The sequence below is a fragment of the Asterias rubens genome, chromosome 11, assembly GCF_902459465.1.
Source record: "Asterias rubens chromosome 11, eAstRub1.3, whole genome shotgun sequence".
Lineage (NCBI taxonomy): Eukaryota > Metazoa > Echinodermata > Asteroidea > Forcipulatida > Asteriidae > Asterias > Asterias rubens.
Window position 1 is genome coordinate 11,224,863 of NC_047072.1, and position 18,216 is coordinate 11,243,078.

General features: G+C 39.0%; 1 protein-coding gene across 1 annotated transcript; it reads left to right on the forward strand.

Annotated features, from left to right (window-relative positions):
- The first annotated feature begins 1,386 nt into the window (after positions 1-1,386).
- LOC117296965 (cell division cycle 5-like protein) lies at positions 1,387-18,216 on the forward strand. Its single transcript, XM_033780067.1, has 16 exons — positions 1,387-1,523; positions 3,118-3,221; positions 4,030-4,191; positions 4,708-4,838; positions 5,604-5,932; positions 6,999-7,078; positions 7,558-7,633; positions 8,166-8,330; positions 9,915-10,083; positions 11,512-11,660; positions 13,353-13,536; positions 13,950-14,071; positions 15,200-15,385; positions 15,884-16,081; positions 16,465-16,677; positions 17,887-18,216. Exons 1-16 carry the CDS (start codon positions 1,479-1,481, stop codon positions 17,992-17,994), a joined length of 2,421 nt encoding a protein of 806 aa, XP_033635958.1. The 5' UTR covers positions 1,387-1,478; the 3' UTR covers positions 17,995-18,216.

The following is an 18,216-nucleotide window of genomic DNA, read 5'->3' on the forward strand; positions in this document are numbered from 1 at the left end:
CCCCTTGTCATGTAGCTATATAGCCAAAGGTAGTATTCATGATTGATTGAGAACATGAGAAACACAGTCAAGGAAGATTCTTAGAAACCAAGAGACAAGTAGAATTACATACTTGGAAATGAAATTAGTCAAGAGGGGATTTTAAGTCAGATTTTGCTTAATATTATTTTTTTAGTCATATTTTGAGGGTCATTTTGTAAACATTTAAATTTCATTTGTAACCAAGTTACGTGTCATACTGTACTAAGAATAGGTCATCAGGACCCACTTGTTTTTAGAGTTCATGAGTTACAGCTGCAACCATTATTTTGTTTTATATGTAATAGTTTCGTATTCATTCCATGAGAGACTTTGCCACTTTTCGAAACCACGGCTTCGGCTTTGGATTCGGCTTCAGGCTCCGTTCTCTCGTCTGAAACCCTGAGCATGTATACGCAAAGCACCTGCAATTGTCAAAACAACCGCGGGGCCAAGCTAGCCTGAGCCAACTCCAAAGCTAAATCCAGTCGTTTGAAAAGGGCCTTTGTAACGCTAGATGACAGCAGAATCACCAGGTACATTTTTTTCCCCAATGGTCATGTAAATCCAAGCATGCACACATCACAGAGAACAATGGGTTTACCTGGTTAGTCTGCTGCCACCTTACGTCCCAAAAGTCCTCCGTTGTTTTTCTCACCACAAGTAATAATTATGTGTGTGTGTCATCTTCAATTAAACTCCATTTATTCGGTGAAAAATAATGTATCAGCAGGTGTGTGTTTTTTCGTTTTGATTACTTATTTCTGTCGAAGATGGAAACGATAGGCCTAGTATACTGTGGGTTGATGAGTGTTTTTCGGATGATATATACCAGTCGGGCCCAATTTCATAGAGCTGCTAAGCAGACAAATTTGCTTAGCATGAAATTTCTTCCTTGACTATTTCTACCGCCATGATAAAAACAAGATTACCAACTGAATTTCCATTCGTCGCATATTGCTTGGTAGCATTCATTGTTGTTGTTTGCTTATCCTGAAAATCATGTGCATTTTGGTCGGTAATCCTGTTTTTATCAATACAAGGAAGAAATTTCATAATAAGCGAATTATTTTGATGGCTTAGCAGCTCTATGAAATTTGGCCCAGGTAATATCGGGCATGATTTAGCCAGGCCTGGATAATGCCCAGTGTTGTAGTCGAGACCCAACAGTTCGAGACCAAGACCGAGACCGAGACCTGAAGGCTCGAGGGGGAGAACGAGACCGGTCTCGAGACCTACAACACTGCTAATGCCCAACAAACAACCAGGAGAGCAGGCATAGGAATTTTTAAAGAAAAAACCCTGGGTTTAAAAAGTGACTGTTGCACATTCGCTAGAGGGCGCCCTTTCGACTACCCTGCACAAAAAAATAGACAACTCCAACAAAAACTAGACTTGGTCGTCGCGTAACGAGGAAGAAGAATCTTATTTGTTGGTAGTTTTCATAGATTAAAGTCAACATGCCTCGTATTCAGATAAAAGGGGGTGTTTGGAGAAACACTGAGGTGAGTTAAATTACGTTTTTGCTCTCATAATTGTTCTAAAATAAACGAATAGTTTGTCTAAACTTTTTAACCACGTTACCACGTAATTGTTTTTGAAGCATTAATTTGATACATCATCCGTGCATTTCCGACACATAAATCCATTTCAGGAATCTCCAGCAAAAAAAATCTCTGTTTTGAAAATGCAATTTCTTAAACAACTCTCTTAATCAAGGTTAATAAGCCTTACTCTCATTCTGAACTGTTTGTTACAACGTTATTTCGATATTTAACAATAGTAATAGTATAAACAAAAAGTGGTGGAGTAGTTGCAGAAAGAAAACCTAGTTAAAGCCATTGGACACTTTTGGAACAGAAAAAAAATTAAAGTTCACAGATTTAAAAAAAACTTGCAGAGTTTACAGAAGGTAATGGTGAAAGACTTCTCTTGAAATATTAGTCCATGAAATGCTTTGCTTTTTGAGAAAACATTTATAGAAAGGGCCTATCGAGATTTACGGATTTATTTTAAACACATGTCATGACACGGCGAAACGTGCGGAAAAGAAGGTGGGTTTTCCTGTTAGTGTTATCTACTCCTGACTGCGATGACCAATTTTCACAGGTTTTTATATGTATATAAGTTGTGATATACGAAGTGTGGGCCTTACATAATAATGTTTACGGAAAGTGTCCAATGGCTTTACGTGTAACTTTCCAGATAGAAAACCTAGTTAACTCTCCAGTAAAGCTGGACTCGTGCTTCTTCTTAGCTCTTGCCATACAACATCAGGATTTTGGTTATTGGTAGTGTGCTCTTCTGACGAATAGGAGAAACTCGCCACTAGGTATTTTTTTGCCGAAAGGTGATTGCCTCCTCCATGTTCCCTGATCACTGCCTTGTTGGTGCCTCCTTAAAATGCTCCTGTAGAAACTAACCATTTCCTCAGAGAGTCATACTCATTTAGTCATAGGATGCCCTTTTGGTAATACACGACAAGGAGAAAATGCCTTGGTGCCCTTGTCCTTTCAAAAAATAGAGCTTACACTATGCTGGGTGGATTTCACAAAGAGTTAAAGCCATTGGACCCTTTCGGTACAGAAAAAAAAAACTTACAGAAGGTAGTGGTGAAATACTTCTCTTGAAATATTATTCCATGAAATGCTTTACTTTTTGAGAAAACGGTAAACCAATATCAATTCTCGTTATCGAGAATTACAGATTTATTTTAAACACATGTCATGACACGGCGAAACGCGCGGATACAAGGGTGGGTTTTCCCGTTATTTTTTTCCGACTCCGATGACCGATTAAGCCCAAATTTTCACAGGTTTGTTATTTGATATATAGAAGTTGTGATACACGAAGTGTGGGCCTTGGACAATACTGTTTACCGAAAGGGTCCAATGGCTTTAAGACTGGTCTTATCTCGAGTTAAGATGAGTAACTTGCCTAACTTAGGATTAGCTATACGTTTTTGATATCTCCTAGAACTAGTCCTAAGTTAAGACTAGTCCTAAACTCTTTGTGAAATCGAACCCTGGCCTGGTATTGTATTATTTTTATGATAAATCCAATGTTGTTCATGTCATATTCCCGCGCTATTGTCAACAGGATGAGATATTGAAGGCAGCTGTGATGAAATATGGCAAGAACCAGTGGTCAAGAATTGCCTCCTTGCTACATCGGAAGTCTGCCAAACAATGCAAAGCAAGATGGTAATTATTGATATTTATTTGACAGTTTGCAGTGAAATAGTTTACATTGTGTCCAACCCTGTATGGTTGCATTATAAGCAGTAAGCACCCTTATCAACAGGTTCCTTCAGGTATTGGAGTTCCAGTGGTTATGTTCACTTTGAGGTGTCTTTGGTTTCATAACAAGAAGTACATACAGTCTCCTGACGATGACTAGAGCAACCTAGACGAAACGTTGAGACCAATTCAGAACTGACTCCGCGGCAGTACAGTTAATTACGATCCTATAAGCTAAAGTAGTAGTCCAGTCTATTTTCTATACCATCCGCCGTGGTAATAGTTAAAAAGCAGGACAGTTCTTTGGAGAACTGAGAAGTCTCCCGAACGTCCGATTATCTACTCCGCGGCAGTAGAATAAAGCAAGAACAAACTCTACCTGGCAAGTAGATACACACATGGTGTTACCACAAACCAAATATACATTGATACCTCATCATGCAATGCCTGAAAACCTTTTTAAGAAATACATAACAAACATAAAAAATGACAAATAATATTAGATTGAAATTTGCATCTGGTATAAAGAATATTATTTTTTGTTTTTACCCATATACACCAATGTGAGTTGGCACTGTATATTCAGTACTTTCCCAAGCTCTGTGAAAAAAAATCACGGGTATATTACTTGGGTGGGATTTGAACCCGCGACCTTTGCAATTGTAGAGTAGTGTCATACCAACTAGATCACCAAGATTTCCCGGTAGATAGAGGCAGAAACAAAAATAAAAACAAAAATAAGTGCATGACATTTCTTTGTTATTTCTGTCAGGTTCGAGTGGTTGGACCCAAGCATCAAGAAGACAGAATGGAGCAGAGAGGAAGACGAGAAACTTCTCCACCTTGCCAAGCTGATGCCGACTCAATGGAGAACAATAGCGCCCATTGTCGGCAGGACGGCGGCCCAATGCCTTGAACGCTACGAGATTCTCTTGTAAGACTATTGGCAGCTTTTTGTTTTATGGCTTACTGCAGAAAAACTGTAATATTTGATTAGTCATGTTTTTATTTAATTTTTTTTAATTTTTTTTTTTAAACCCATATAAAAATGGGTTTTAGAATTTTAAACATTTAGGTTTTACCCATAATGGGAATTAGGTTGGCGACATGGTTTCTTTCCTTGCCTTTCCTTGCCTGTGTACCTCAGTTCGAAGCCTTCCTTAGACCAAAACTTTGCATGTGGATAAGGTTTTTGGTAGTTTTTTCCCCCCCATTTGGGTTTTTTCCCTTCCCACATCTAAAATTGGAACAATTTGTCTCGCTTCCTATTCATTGTGTTATTGATGCCAAATTGAGCTGTTAGAATTGTAATAAATAAATAATTTTAAAGTTAATTTGAATTTTTGAGAAACTTTAGGCATTTCAGAAAAACAACTTTCAAATAGTTTCTAAGACTTCAGAACTGGAATTTCAGGTGTATTCATTTTTTTTTCTTTTTCTTTTTCTGCAGAGACCAAGCACAGAAGAAGGAGATGGACGGGGAAGAGTTCAATGACCCCAGGAAGCTGAAACCAGGAGAGATTGACCCTAACCCAGAGACTAAGCCAGCGAGACCCGACCCCATCGATATGGATGAAGACGGTGATATAAAAATCTTTACCACTTTTTGTTTCTTCTGTTCGAAAGTATTAAGCCCGGTTCATACTGCGAATGCGAATTTTAACGTCACAGGACTGTTTTCACAGTGTATGTTCCGCAAGAGTTGAGCACAAGTCAACTGTTGCAAATTGTTCATTGCAAGTCGAAATTTGTATCGCATTCTCAGGAAGTATGGACCGGGTTTTGGCTTCATCCTCATTAAAGGAACACGTTGCCTTGGATCGGTCGACTTGGTCTTTGAAAAGCGTTTGTTATAAAATGCATATGGTTAGAAAGATGTTGTAAAAGTAGAATACAATGATCCACATAAGTATCACTCGAAATTGCGTGGTTTTCCTTTTACTTTGCCAACTAACACGGTCGGCCATTTATGGGAGTCAAAAATTTGACTCCCATAAATGGCCGACCGTGTTAGGTAAAAGGAAAACTACGCAACTTCGAGTGATACTTGTGTGGATCATTATATTCTACTTTTAAATTATCTTTCTAATCATATGCATTTTATAACAAACAGTTACAAACGCTTTTCAAAGACCAACTCGACCGATCCAAGGCAACGTGTTCCTTTAAGGTATGGACATAGCTTAAATCAATCACGGAAGTTTAGGGTTAAAGAAACTGTATCAACAACATTGATAAAGGTACACTGTGAAACAATGCCAGAGCTCTACACATCCCACACCCCTAAATCTCAACAAATTTTGAGAAAATAATTAAAACTCTGATTTTAATTTTATTTTCAAACAGAGCTTGAGATGTTGTCAGAAGCCCGTGCCCGTCTTGCCAACACCCAGGGCAAGAAGGCCAAACGCAAGGCCCGGGAGAAGCAGCTGGAGGAAGCCCGACGCCTCGCCGCCCTCCAGAAGAGACGTGAGCTCCGGGCGGCCGGCATCGAGACCAAACAGAAGCGACGCAAGAAGCGGAGAGTGGACTACAACGCGGACATCCCATTCGAGAAGAAGCCTGCCCCGGGTTTCTACGACACCACTGAGGAGGCCATTGCTCCGTTGGATCCAAACTTCAAGAGGTTGAGGCGACAGGAGATGGATGAAGGGCGAAGAGATGAGGTCGAAGAGGTAAGGGATCCCGAAGATAGAAATAAAGCAGCAGTGCTCGAAATTTACCTTGGACCAACCACTAAAACATTTTTAAAGACATTATCTTTAAATCCATGTATCTTTTTTAGTTTACAGTCTTTTCTGGTGGTGTGATATTGTCGATTGACTCGCAATGGTGTATCTGATTGTTGTGTTGTTGTTAATCTCATTGGTTTTATTTTTGTCGGTCTTATTGTACAATGTAATCTTGCTGTATTTTGCTTATCTCTTTTTAGCTTAATGTTTATAATATGTATTGTAAAAAATCTGTAAAGCGTTTTGAGTTGAGACGTTTTTTTGATGTAAGACGCTTTATCAAAAATAAATTATTAATATTATTATTTAATATAACTGGAATGTATTTTTATTTGGGGTAAGATGTACACCCTGTTTGCAAAAAAAGGAAGGTTCTCCTTAGAATCCAAGAATTAATGATGCAACAGTGCATCCGTTATCCAAACGTTTGTCATTGTAAAAAGTCGTACCCTTGCTTAAAATAGCTGAATGTACACACAAACAGGTACATGCCGCAATAAAACAAATTTGCACTGAGCATAATCATGAGCGTTTTTGCCAAATAGAGGTATGACATTTTCGCACTAACACGACAACATGCCATTGAATCTTTACTGAAAGACACTGGACACTTTTGGTATTCGTCAAAGACCAGTCTTCTCACTTGGTGTATCTCAACATATGCATAAAATAACAAACCTGTAAAAAATTGAGCTCAATTGGTTGTCAAAGTTGTGAGATAATAATGAAAGAAAAAACACCCTTGTCACACGAAGTTGTGTGCTTTTAGATGGTTGATTTTGAGACCTCAAAATCTTATTATGAGGTCTCGAAATCAAATTCAAATAGTTTAGTGGAAAATTACTTCTTTCTTTAAAACTCTGTTACTTGAGAGGGAGCTGTTTCTCACAATGTTTCATACTATCAACAGCTCTCCATTGCTCGTGGAGCAATAAATATTTTGAGTAATTACCAATAGTGTCCACTGCCTTTAAGCAAGTCCTCTTTTTCACTTGTTTTTTATTTGCAGAGAGAGCGTAGGAAGGACAAACAGCGCTTGAAGAAGAAGAAAGAGAACGATCTACCATCGGCCATCTCAGGGACAAACAAGTAAAGACCTTTTGACACTGTATCTCTTGTGGAATACAGCCCTGGGGAGGCCCTGGGACGTGTTTTTAACCCTTGGGTTACCCCAGCACTTTTTCCTACTGTGTCTCTTTGCTTATGGTATTGGGCCAAGTACACAGTAAAGGCCTGGTAACACAAGCCTCGATAATGTAAACGAGAACGATAAAAATGCACGCTCTTGATTGGTTGAATAAGCGTGGGCGTAATCCGCATAGAGCAATTTGACCGATAGAATGCGTTCTCTTTGTGTCGTTATCGTTATCGTTGCACTGTGACACAGCCTTAAACACTCTTTCTTTCATATTGACCAGTACCATACAAATCTATTTCGTTTAGTTTGATAATTGCACCATGTGAGCCTGCAAAATGGTTTCATTGTTATCAATGCACCAACAATTTTTGCATTGCTTTAAGTAATCTTTTTTCTCCCAAATAAATTTGTGTCTGTGAATCCTTTTCAGAATGGCGGAACCACAAAAGAAACGGAGCAAGCTCGTGTTACCAACGCCGCAGATATCTGATGCAGAACTGGAAGAGGTAAGATACAAAGAATCACCCTTTTTCCAAGTTAGCCTTTTATTTTTGTCTTTTATAATCATTAGTACCCATTCAGAATAGTCAATGTTTAAATAGTCAAACAAATTCAGAATTGTGGGTGTGTGGGTCAAAAGAATTAAATGACCCAGTGACCAGGGGTAACTATGTTGGAGCCTATGATAAGTCCTACTGGCGTGGAAAGTGCAATATAAAATGGGTAAAAATAAAACAATAATTTATATTCTTTATCCCCGTGGAAATATTTACATCTCTTATATCGTTGCAATATCCGCTGCCAAAACATAGGATTTGAACTGCCTCAAACTACCGGGCAATGTCGGTAGTTTAGTTTGTAAGACACTGCTCTAGATTTGCAAAGATTGTGGGTTTGAATTCCACCCGAGTAATATGCCTGTGCTATTTTTTTCACAAAACTCGGAAAAGTACTACGGCGCTAACACACATCGGTGTATAGGTAAAAACAAAAATTTCTAATATAAAAGCTGATTATTCTTTTTTGTTTGTCTAACAGGTGGTGAAACTTGGCCAGGCCAGCGAGAGTGCTAGACAGATAGCGGAGGATGGGGGAATCGCCAACGGCCCATCCCAAGGTCTGCTGGCCGAGTACAATGTCACCCCAGGCCCTGCTAATCTAAGGACTCCACGGACACCGGCGCAGCATGATACAGTACTACAGGTAAATATATTCACCGATCAATACAGTAACCTGGCATCGTATTGATGGGCTTTGGTATTGTCAAGTTAGGCCTATATGAAAGTTGGGAGAGTGTGGGTTCATGTCCCTGTCTTGACACTTGTGACCGTAAGCAAGACACTTAACCATTATTGCTGCATCCTTCAGATGGAACGTAAAGCTAAAGGTTTTTTGTGTTGCGTTAAAAAAAAACAGTGTACTTATCCAAAAGAAAAGGGCTTCTCCCCGGTGTTCCTAGTTTGATTGGCATCATGTTGAGCCAATGATCTCATACGCAGATCCACAATACATTGCAGGATCCACAATACATTGCAGGATCCACAATACATTGCAGGATCCACAATACATTGCAGGATCCACAATACATTGCAGGATCCACAATACATTGCAGGATCCACAATTTATTGCAGGATCCACAATACATTGCAGGATCCACAATACATTGCAGGATCCACAATACATTGCAGGATCCACAATACATTGCAGGATCCACAATACATTGCAGGATCCACAATACATTGCAGGATCCACAATACATTGCAGGATCCACAATACATTGCAGGATCCACAATACATTGCAGGATCCACAATACATTGCAGGATCCACAATACATTGCAGGATCCACAATACATTGCAGGATCCACAATACATTGCAGGATCCACAATACATTGCAGGATCCACAATACATTGCAGGATCCACAATACATTGCAGGATCCACAATACATTGCAGGATCCACAATACATTGCAGGATCCACAATACATTGCAGGATCCACAATACATTGCAGGATCCACAATACATTGCAGGATCCACAATTCATTGCAGGATCCACAATTTATTGCAGGATCCACAATACATTGCAGGATCCACAATACATTGCAGGATCCACAATACATTGCAGGATCCACAATACATTGCAGGATCCACAATACATTGCAGGATCCACAATACATTGCAGGATCCACAATACATTGCAGGATCCACAATACATTGCAGGATCCACAATACATTGCAGGATCCACAAAACATTGCAGGATCCACAATACATTGCAGGATCCACAATACATTGCAGGATCCACAATACATTGCAGGATCCACAATACATTGCAGGATCCACAATACATTGCAGGATCCACAATACATTGCAGGATCCACAATACATTGCAGGATCCACAATACATTGCAGGATCCACAATACATTGCAGGATCCACAATACATTGCAGGATCCACAATACATTGCAGGATCCACAATACATTGCAGGATCCACAATACATTGCAGGATCCACAATACAGAATGATCGATATAAGCGCTATATAAGAAACCACTATTATTATATTATAAAGAATGTGGGTTTAATCTTAATTTATCTTTAATTAAGAGTAAAAAGAAGAAGATGATCAGAGCATACCACCGGTTCTTTTCAGAACCAAACACTACTCAAAAAGAGATATTCACACGGTGTTACAGTAAACCTCTCTTAGACATACTTCCACCGTGCAAAGTTTCAAGCCCTACTTAATTTGTCTTTGTCCATATTTTTATTTTATTTATTTTTTACAGGAAGCTCAGAACATACTCGCCTTACAGAATGTAGACACGCCCCTGAAGGGGGGCCTGAACACGCCCATCGCCCAGTCTGACTTTGACGGTGTCACTCCAAAGAGGGCGGTTGTGGCCACGCCCAATACTGCCTTCTCTACGCCCTTCAGAACTCCGGGCCACAGCGACGGTAAGTCTTGTGTATATTAATTTTTCGTTTTTACCCATATACACCGATGTGTGTAGCACTGTATACTCGGTACTTTCCTGAGTCCTGTGAAAAAAATCACAGGCATTTTACTCGGGTGGGTTTCGAACCCACGACCTTTGCAATTCTAGAGCAGTGTCATACCAACTAGACCACCGAGATTGCCCGGTAGCTAGAGGCAGTTTGAATCCTATGTTTTAGCAGCGGGTACTGCAAACGATTTAATAGATGTTAAATTTATGCACCGATGTGTGTAGCACTGTATACTCAAATGCGTTATACAGGACTCGGGAAAGTACTGAGTATACAGTGCTACACACATCGGTGTATATGACTAAAACCAAAAATTAATATTCTTTATCCCGGATGCAAATTTAACATCTATTAAGTCTTGTGTACTTTTGACACCTTTGAGCAAGTTCAGGGACAAATTTCATAGAGCTGCTTTAGCACAAAAATAAGCTAAGCAGATCAAATTTATGCCAACCAGAATAAGGTTACCTGCCAAAAAACCATGTCATATGTACAATTTGTGACTGGTATCATGCTCTTTATTGCTAGGCAGGGATTGTTTAAGCAAGCAGCTCTATGAAATAGGGCCCAGGTTTTGACCAGAAGTCAACTTGAAATTTCAGTCATATATACTTGGTCTGTTTTTAACTGTGAATAGCCAGATGCTGAGGATCTTGGCCGAGGGTGAATCGTGCGGTAACCTCTCCCCTCTTGTGGTTATTTTCATGGATTCTTTTAACATTCCAATATTATGTATTTTTTATTGCTTGTCTGATTATTGTAAGATTTTATAATTGTTTTTTATATGTAATTATTTGCTGATTTTTTATTTTTGTGGAGCGCTTTGAGGCCTTGCATAAGGCGCTATATAAATTTGTATTATATTATATTTTTATTTTACACTTGGGTGCGTCTAGATTGACCAGTCAAATCTAGTTGGTCATTGTATTTTGTTGAGCAGACGCTAGGGTTATAAAGGTTAAAGGTAGGGTATACTTTTGTAGTTCTTTCTGGTTTTTGTAATTTTTGTATTCAACCGTTCTGGCTTTTCACCCTCGACTTTCCAAGAGCGCTTTGAGACTTCACTGTAATTTTGCACTATATAAAAACTGTGTATTATTATTTACTTTTGGTAGTTGTCAAAGACCAGTATCACAAAATTTAGGCTCAATTGGTCATCAAAGTTGCAAGAAAACACATAAAGAAAACATAGTGTGTTTTCAGAAGCCTTTCTCAGCTTTTTAATGTTACGGAGGTATTGTACGATTCCAAAATTTGGGGAAGCAAATACAAACATGGAAGGTTTGCATTAACAATATGGAGGGTAAAAAGATATTTTGGTGAAACTAATGTTCAGAACTTGTACTGAAATCCGTCCCCTGCTCTCTGGCTGTTCAGGTATGACCCCCAGGCACAGCATGACCCCACAGCTTCGTCCGACCCCTGGTCAGACCCCAGGACGCACTCCAGTCAGAGACAAACTGAACATCAACAGTGAGGATGCTTTCGGTGAAGTCGACGACATGATGTTTCTCAGACAACAACAGGTAAAAAGGAAAGACTTTCTACGGTACTGTCTGTTTGTCTTATGACTGGCTGGGCTACATTATATCTGTCTGTCTGCTTAGCCACCTCTTACAAGGAATTCTGTTTTTTGTTATCATGCTCACACGCGGGAATATGTTTGTTGTTGAGAACATCATTGTCGCAATGAAACCATGACAACAGTTGCTAACACTGTCCTTTCTTGTGATACAAATCATGACCATTTACTGAGCTGTTTCTCTCTCTCTCTCTGTGACTCTTAACCTTTTCTCCAGCCTCTTTTAATTGTTATAGATTTCTCTGCCCAAACAGAAATCAGAAATCTTTTTTCATAAATATTTCTTCAACAAATAAGTTTTCGAATTACTAGGGCCACTGATTTTCCGCGATCGCGGAAAACGGACGGAATTCGCGGAATCCGCCCTTTGAAACGGAAAACGGGATTTCAGAAAATTTGATTTTTTTTTTTTATTTTTTTTTTCTTGACGCCAAAACTATTGAAATTGCATTCTTTATTAAGATTCTTTTTGTTAAACTAAAAAGGCATCAGAAATCAGACCATTAAAAAGTACGAGATCGTAACCGTGGATCATTCTGTTCTACTTCACACCATCCTCAATGTTTACACACATGATGTACACACGTTGTTATTCGCGGCACGTTTTAAACATTTTTTGTTCACCCAAATTGCATTTTCTCCCTCTCTTTTACCAACAATATAATACACAAACTAGCTTACCTATGATCTATAAGAACACATACAATGTTTTTTCATCTCGGAAAGGTCTAAAATAAAACCGTAAACTGTCAACATTCTGTCGCCAAAGCGAAAACAAAATGACTGACATTTTGTTTGTGGATGGAGAATGGTCACGTCCATAGACTTGTTCCCAAGTCTTTGATCATGCTGAAACAGCGCCCTCTTGTGGATACACTCCTGTCATTAGCCTACAATGTGGCTGATGCAGAGAATCAACTGCAGTTTTAGACTTGGAATCAAGTCTATCACATCATGTGCATTGATACTGCAGTCACAGTGCAACCTTTTTAGAACAGCAGTATACAAAATAATCCACAATTTTAATTATTATAAAAGAAAGTATTTTTTTGAAATTTGTCAGTTCAAATGAACATTTTACGAAGTCAACAGTGCAACTTATCTCAAATTGATTTTTATAAGTGTGTCCCTGGGTATTAAACAACCTTTTATCTAATTAAAAAAACATGAAACGGAATTTTTTGTGCCTGAAACGGAATTCATGTTTTTGCCAAACGGAATTTGCACTTTTCTGAAACGGAAAATCAGTGGCCCTAAATTACAGGGCTCAATTTCATCTATGAAATTGAGCCCTGGAATCCGATAACTTATTTCTACTTAAGCAGAAGATATTGCTTAAAAACTTTCTGCTCAGCAAAAACAAGCATGGAACAAGTCACAAACTGTGCGCATATTATGATATGTTAGCTGGCCACCCTTTTCCAGTAAGCAAAATGATTTGGTGATTCTTAAATTTGAGTGCTTAAGTAGCTCTATAAAAATTGGGACCTGGTGGGTTGAAAGTGATTAATAAGTGGTTAACACTTTTTTGTTTAAATGTTTAAATACCAATTAAGTATGTCCTTATTCCATAAAACTTGAATAAAACTTATTCCATAAAAACATCAATTATTTACAACTTTTGTTGTCCTTTCAGAAACACCTAAAAGGAGAGTTGCGACGTGGCCTGGCAGGTCTTCCAACTCCTAAGAATGACTTTGAGATTGTAATACCTGATGACTCTGACGATGTCGGAAAGGATGATGGTGACATGGATCCTAACTTTGTAGAGGATGAGGCAGATATTGAGCTGGAGAGAGCGGCCCGACTGGAAGAAGAGAGTGAGTTATTTGGAGGGGCTGTATATATTTATTTTATATCAGGGTTTTGCCCAACATTTCTTTAGCTGTGGAAACAGTTGCATGGTAAATCATATAAACAGAAGCAAATCAATGAAGTGCTCAAAATTAGTGTATACAGTCTGTGCAACAAATATGCACTGCCAAGCTAAATCAATCACAAGAACCATCTCTGCCCTCACAGGTACCCATTTACCCCTGGGTGGAGAGAAGCAATTATAGTTAAGTGTCTTGCTCAGGGACACAATTGTCAAGATCGGGACTCAAACCCACACTCTGCTGAACAGAAACACCAAAGCTTGAGTTTGGTGCTCCTATCCAGAAAAACTGATCAAGATTGTGTTTTTCCCATAAGTTTTAAAGTTCTTTTTTGTTCCTTTTCCTGCTCTCATTAGGACGTCAGGCTCTGAGGCAAAGGTCAAAGGTCATTCAGAGAGGTCTCCCACGACCGATGGACATCAACACGTCGATTTTACGACCGAAGGATTTAGACGGTCCTATGACTGATACACAGAAGGTAGGATGTACTTGAGATTGGGGCTTATTTGGATCCATAAGGAATCAAGATAATCCCTGATATGGACCCAAATTCATAAAGCTGTTAAGCAGTTTTTAAAATGGTTTATTTGTGCAAATAAGCCATTCGGGCTTTTACCATATAGTAGACCAGCCAAACTTTAAAAAGTGCTCTAGAAAAAAAAAACACGGCATAGTTTGTTAATGGATGGCATCCATGCTAGATGTATGGATCATGGGCTCGGGAAGACGATTAGGGTGGATGCCCAGCTTGATTTTGAATTTTAAGGTCATTTTGGGGTAAAAAGGTCAAAAAAGGTCAAAAATCAATATTTTCAAAATTTGTGTCAAATTTATTCACATTTGATAGATTTATCCATAAAATGTATTTTTAACTTTATGTTGATACTACAAACCTATGTAATTAACCTATAAACTTTGACCTTGTGCACAAATGTAAAGCAAAACGAAGTGTAAAAGTGTGATTATCTTGAAAAGGGTACATTTTGAGTACACCAATTGTTTTTGCACTCCCCATCCTCATTGGTGCATATATTGGTTTCAAACAACTTTTTTTGAAAGGTAAATATACCCAGGCAGTTTTTGAGAAACTTAAGACTAATCTTAGGACTTAGGACGAGTCCCAACCCTGCACTGTAGCATGCAGACCTTAAGATTAATCCTAAGTTAAGACGAGTTACTCATCCTAACTCAAGATAAGACGAGTCCTAACTCTTTGTGAAATCGACCCCTGGGTGAAGAGAAGCAATCATAGTAGAGTATCTTGCTCAAGCACACAAGTGTCATCATACGGGACCCGAACCCACACTCCGATGACTTAACCACCAGAACTTGCATTCGATGCTATAGACCATATTGAATAACCCCTGTTTGCCATGAAAAGTTGCCATCTTGTAGGGCAAACCGTATGCGCGTCAAAACGCGCACATCATTGAAGCAGGCAGCACGCAACATTCCCGGTTTGATTTCTACGGCACATACACGCACACGCAAGACGCCATCTTGTAGGTCAGATATTTGAGCAGCGGGATGTCATATTCAATACGGTCTATTAACGACTCGGCAACAACACCCTACATTGATTAATGTCTTATTTTCGTTCCTGTAGGCTGAGGAGTTAATCAAAGAAGAGATGATCACCATGCTGCATTACGACATGTTGAAAACGCCCTCGCTTGATGCTGATGGTATCCGACGCGTGGAGAAACTGATGACCAAGCCAAACCCGTCACTTCATCAAGCGTACTTGGAGAAAACGCCGTACGAAGAGATTGGCGAAACGGGAATGAATGAGGTATGTCTTGGAGTAAACAGCTCAGGCTTCACGATAACCCGAGGTGTCTGCAGCAACGGCGTAGTGCCCTATGCTTTTGCTTTGATGCCCTCCTCAAGGTTCAAATAATAAACTTACATTTTTCCCCAAACGAAGTGCCCCTTACCAGAGGTAAATTGCTGTGCCCTCTTCAAGAGCGAAGTTTCAAGGGCTGAACAACACAAATTGTTTAAATAGTCGTTGGGTGACAACTCAATGTTTCGATCAGTATGCTCTGACTTTGTAAATGCTTTATTGTACCTAAGTTGCATTATTTTTTTTTAACAGTATTGTGGTGTTCATGCAATTTTTTTGTCAATAAGGCTTTGATTTCTATTTTGCTTATTTTTACAGGTGTACTTTGTCTTAAACTGTTTCTGTGTAATTTTCTTCTTCTCTTTATAATTATTATTGTCTGCGGGAGAAAGTTTTAATTAGTTTTAATTTGTTGAAATTGTTCCCCCCCCCCCCCGTGTCCAGGCGCACAAGTTGCTTGAGAAAGAGATGGAGGTTGTCCACGGTGGTATGGGGCACGGAGATCTCTCAATGGAGGCTTACACACAGGTGTGGGAGGAGTGCCAGAGACAGGTGTTGTTCCTACCGATGCAGAACCGTTACACCAGGGCCAACCTGGCTAGTAAGAAAGACAGGATAGAGTCCGCAGAGAAGAAACTGGAGGTATGTTGACCTTCTTTGAGGGTTGTTTTTTTAGTTTTAAGTATGATAAATGTCAATTTAGTGCTATTATAAGACCATTTCTATTTCGTAATGGTCAAAGGGGCATTAAATTAAAAGTGCGTACAAATTTAAAAGAGACCTTATTTTTGGAAATTAATTTTTTCTTTTTGCAAAACAAATACTTTGAAGACTCTTGATCAATAAATGCCACTTACCAAGAGCTTAAGAATATACAAAGCACTTTCATGAAACCCATACAAAACGCACTTATTACCTTATGGTTCTGAGCAGAAGGAAAGTAGATGCAAATGTTGTCAGCACGTATGTTTTAAATTTACAAAAATCTGAGTGTTTTCTTTTTTATTTGTTTTTTCATTTCGTAGGTGAATCGCAACTTCATGACTAAGGAGGCCAAACGTGCCGCCAAGCTTGAAAAGAAACTGAAGATCCTGTGCGGTGGGTACCAGTCCCGTGCACTCAGCCTGATTAAGCAGTTAGGGGACAGCTATGATCAGGTGGAGCAGACGCATATCGAACTGGAGACGTTTGAAGCGCTGAAACGGAACGAGGATGCGGCTATCCCAAAGAGATTAGAGGTAAGAAGGGTTTAGGAGTGCCTCTAGGTCGTCCTTAATAAATTTTGGTTTTGGACGGGGGAACTTAATATAATTTTTACATTAGATTCGGTTCATGACAAGATCGACGTCTGAAACCAAGGCTCTCCAGATTGGTTTTTGAACGACTGCAACAGTTGTTCTTTTGATTTCTCTCGAGAACAGTTGCTCCTAACTGTTTTATACATCAAACTTTGTATGTACTTAATTCAGAGTTAGTTTTGGCGCGACTCTGGAGCGCCTGTCTGAAACAGGTGTTAGATGCTCACGTTGGACTCGTTTTCAGCAAACCTGTTAGCAGGGAATTATTGTGCTGAGCAGTAATATGTTTACCAGACAAAATGCCAATTGTTTACATTGTTGTGCCTGAAGACCCACTCAGTTTGTTTGCTTGTTTTTAAGGGGTTTTGGCTGTGCATAGAAGTGTCAAATGTCTTACGTAAAACCTTTGAAAACTTCTCTATTTTCTTTTACTAGCAAATTTTGAAGTTTTCGTTCTGTTTATGTTGCTTTACATTGCAACTTGTGGAGTGTAGCTCGTTTTGTGGCAATTGGGAAGATTTTTAATTTGTATTGCAATTTACATGTTCTGTAATATTTCAGGTGTCCCACTGTTCTGGTTTTAAAATGGTCATTCATTGTTACCCCAGATCAGTTAGGCTGTCCTGTTGGGTTAAACGAAGCCACATGACCATGGTCGAATGGTGATAAAGATAGCTGGAGCTATTTTTGATCAGTTCGCTAAAGTTGTGTTTTTGATTCATTGTTTGTTGCTCTTGAATATTTGTATCTCTTGATAATTATTTTGCCACAGACTGGCAGGACCAGTGAGTGATGCTTTATTTAGGCCAATCCAGTCTCATGTTGGATGCAATTTTGTAACTTAAAACAAAATTATGCTAAATTGTATTTTGCTTTCGTCTGTTTAAACAGTATTTTGTAACCCCTTACTACTGCCGAAGGGCTTGGAGATGTTTATTTTATCTAGTCTTTTGTTGTATGTAGTTTTTTAACTTTTTAACAATTTTGTTAACTAGCTTTGTTTTTGTACATAGAGCTTTGAGGCTGTTATGCGTCAATATTGCACTTTAACTGTTTCATTTTATTATAATTATCAGTATTTTGGGGACAATATTATCTAGACAAGATATTTTTGTTCACTTATTTAAAACAATTATTTGTTTGTTACAGTCGCTCCGAGAAGACTTGAAGAGACAGACAGACAGAGAAAAGGAACTTCAGAAACGCTTCGCCGATCTCACCTTCGAGAGGGATATGCTTCTCAGTCAAGATCAATGAACATGAAAGAAGGAAAAAAACAGCAAAAATATCGAAATCAAATGAAGTGATGATGCCGTACATTGAAAACAAGAGTCCCAGTCGCTGGCGATGCGTATTTTAACTCTTTCAGTGCGCGCTTTTTATTTGCGTTTTTGAACATCAAATGACTAGGGCCAAATTTCATAGAGTTGCTTAAAGGCGGTGGACACTATTGGTAATTGTCAAAGACTAGCCTTCACA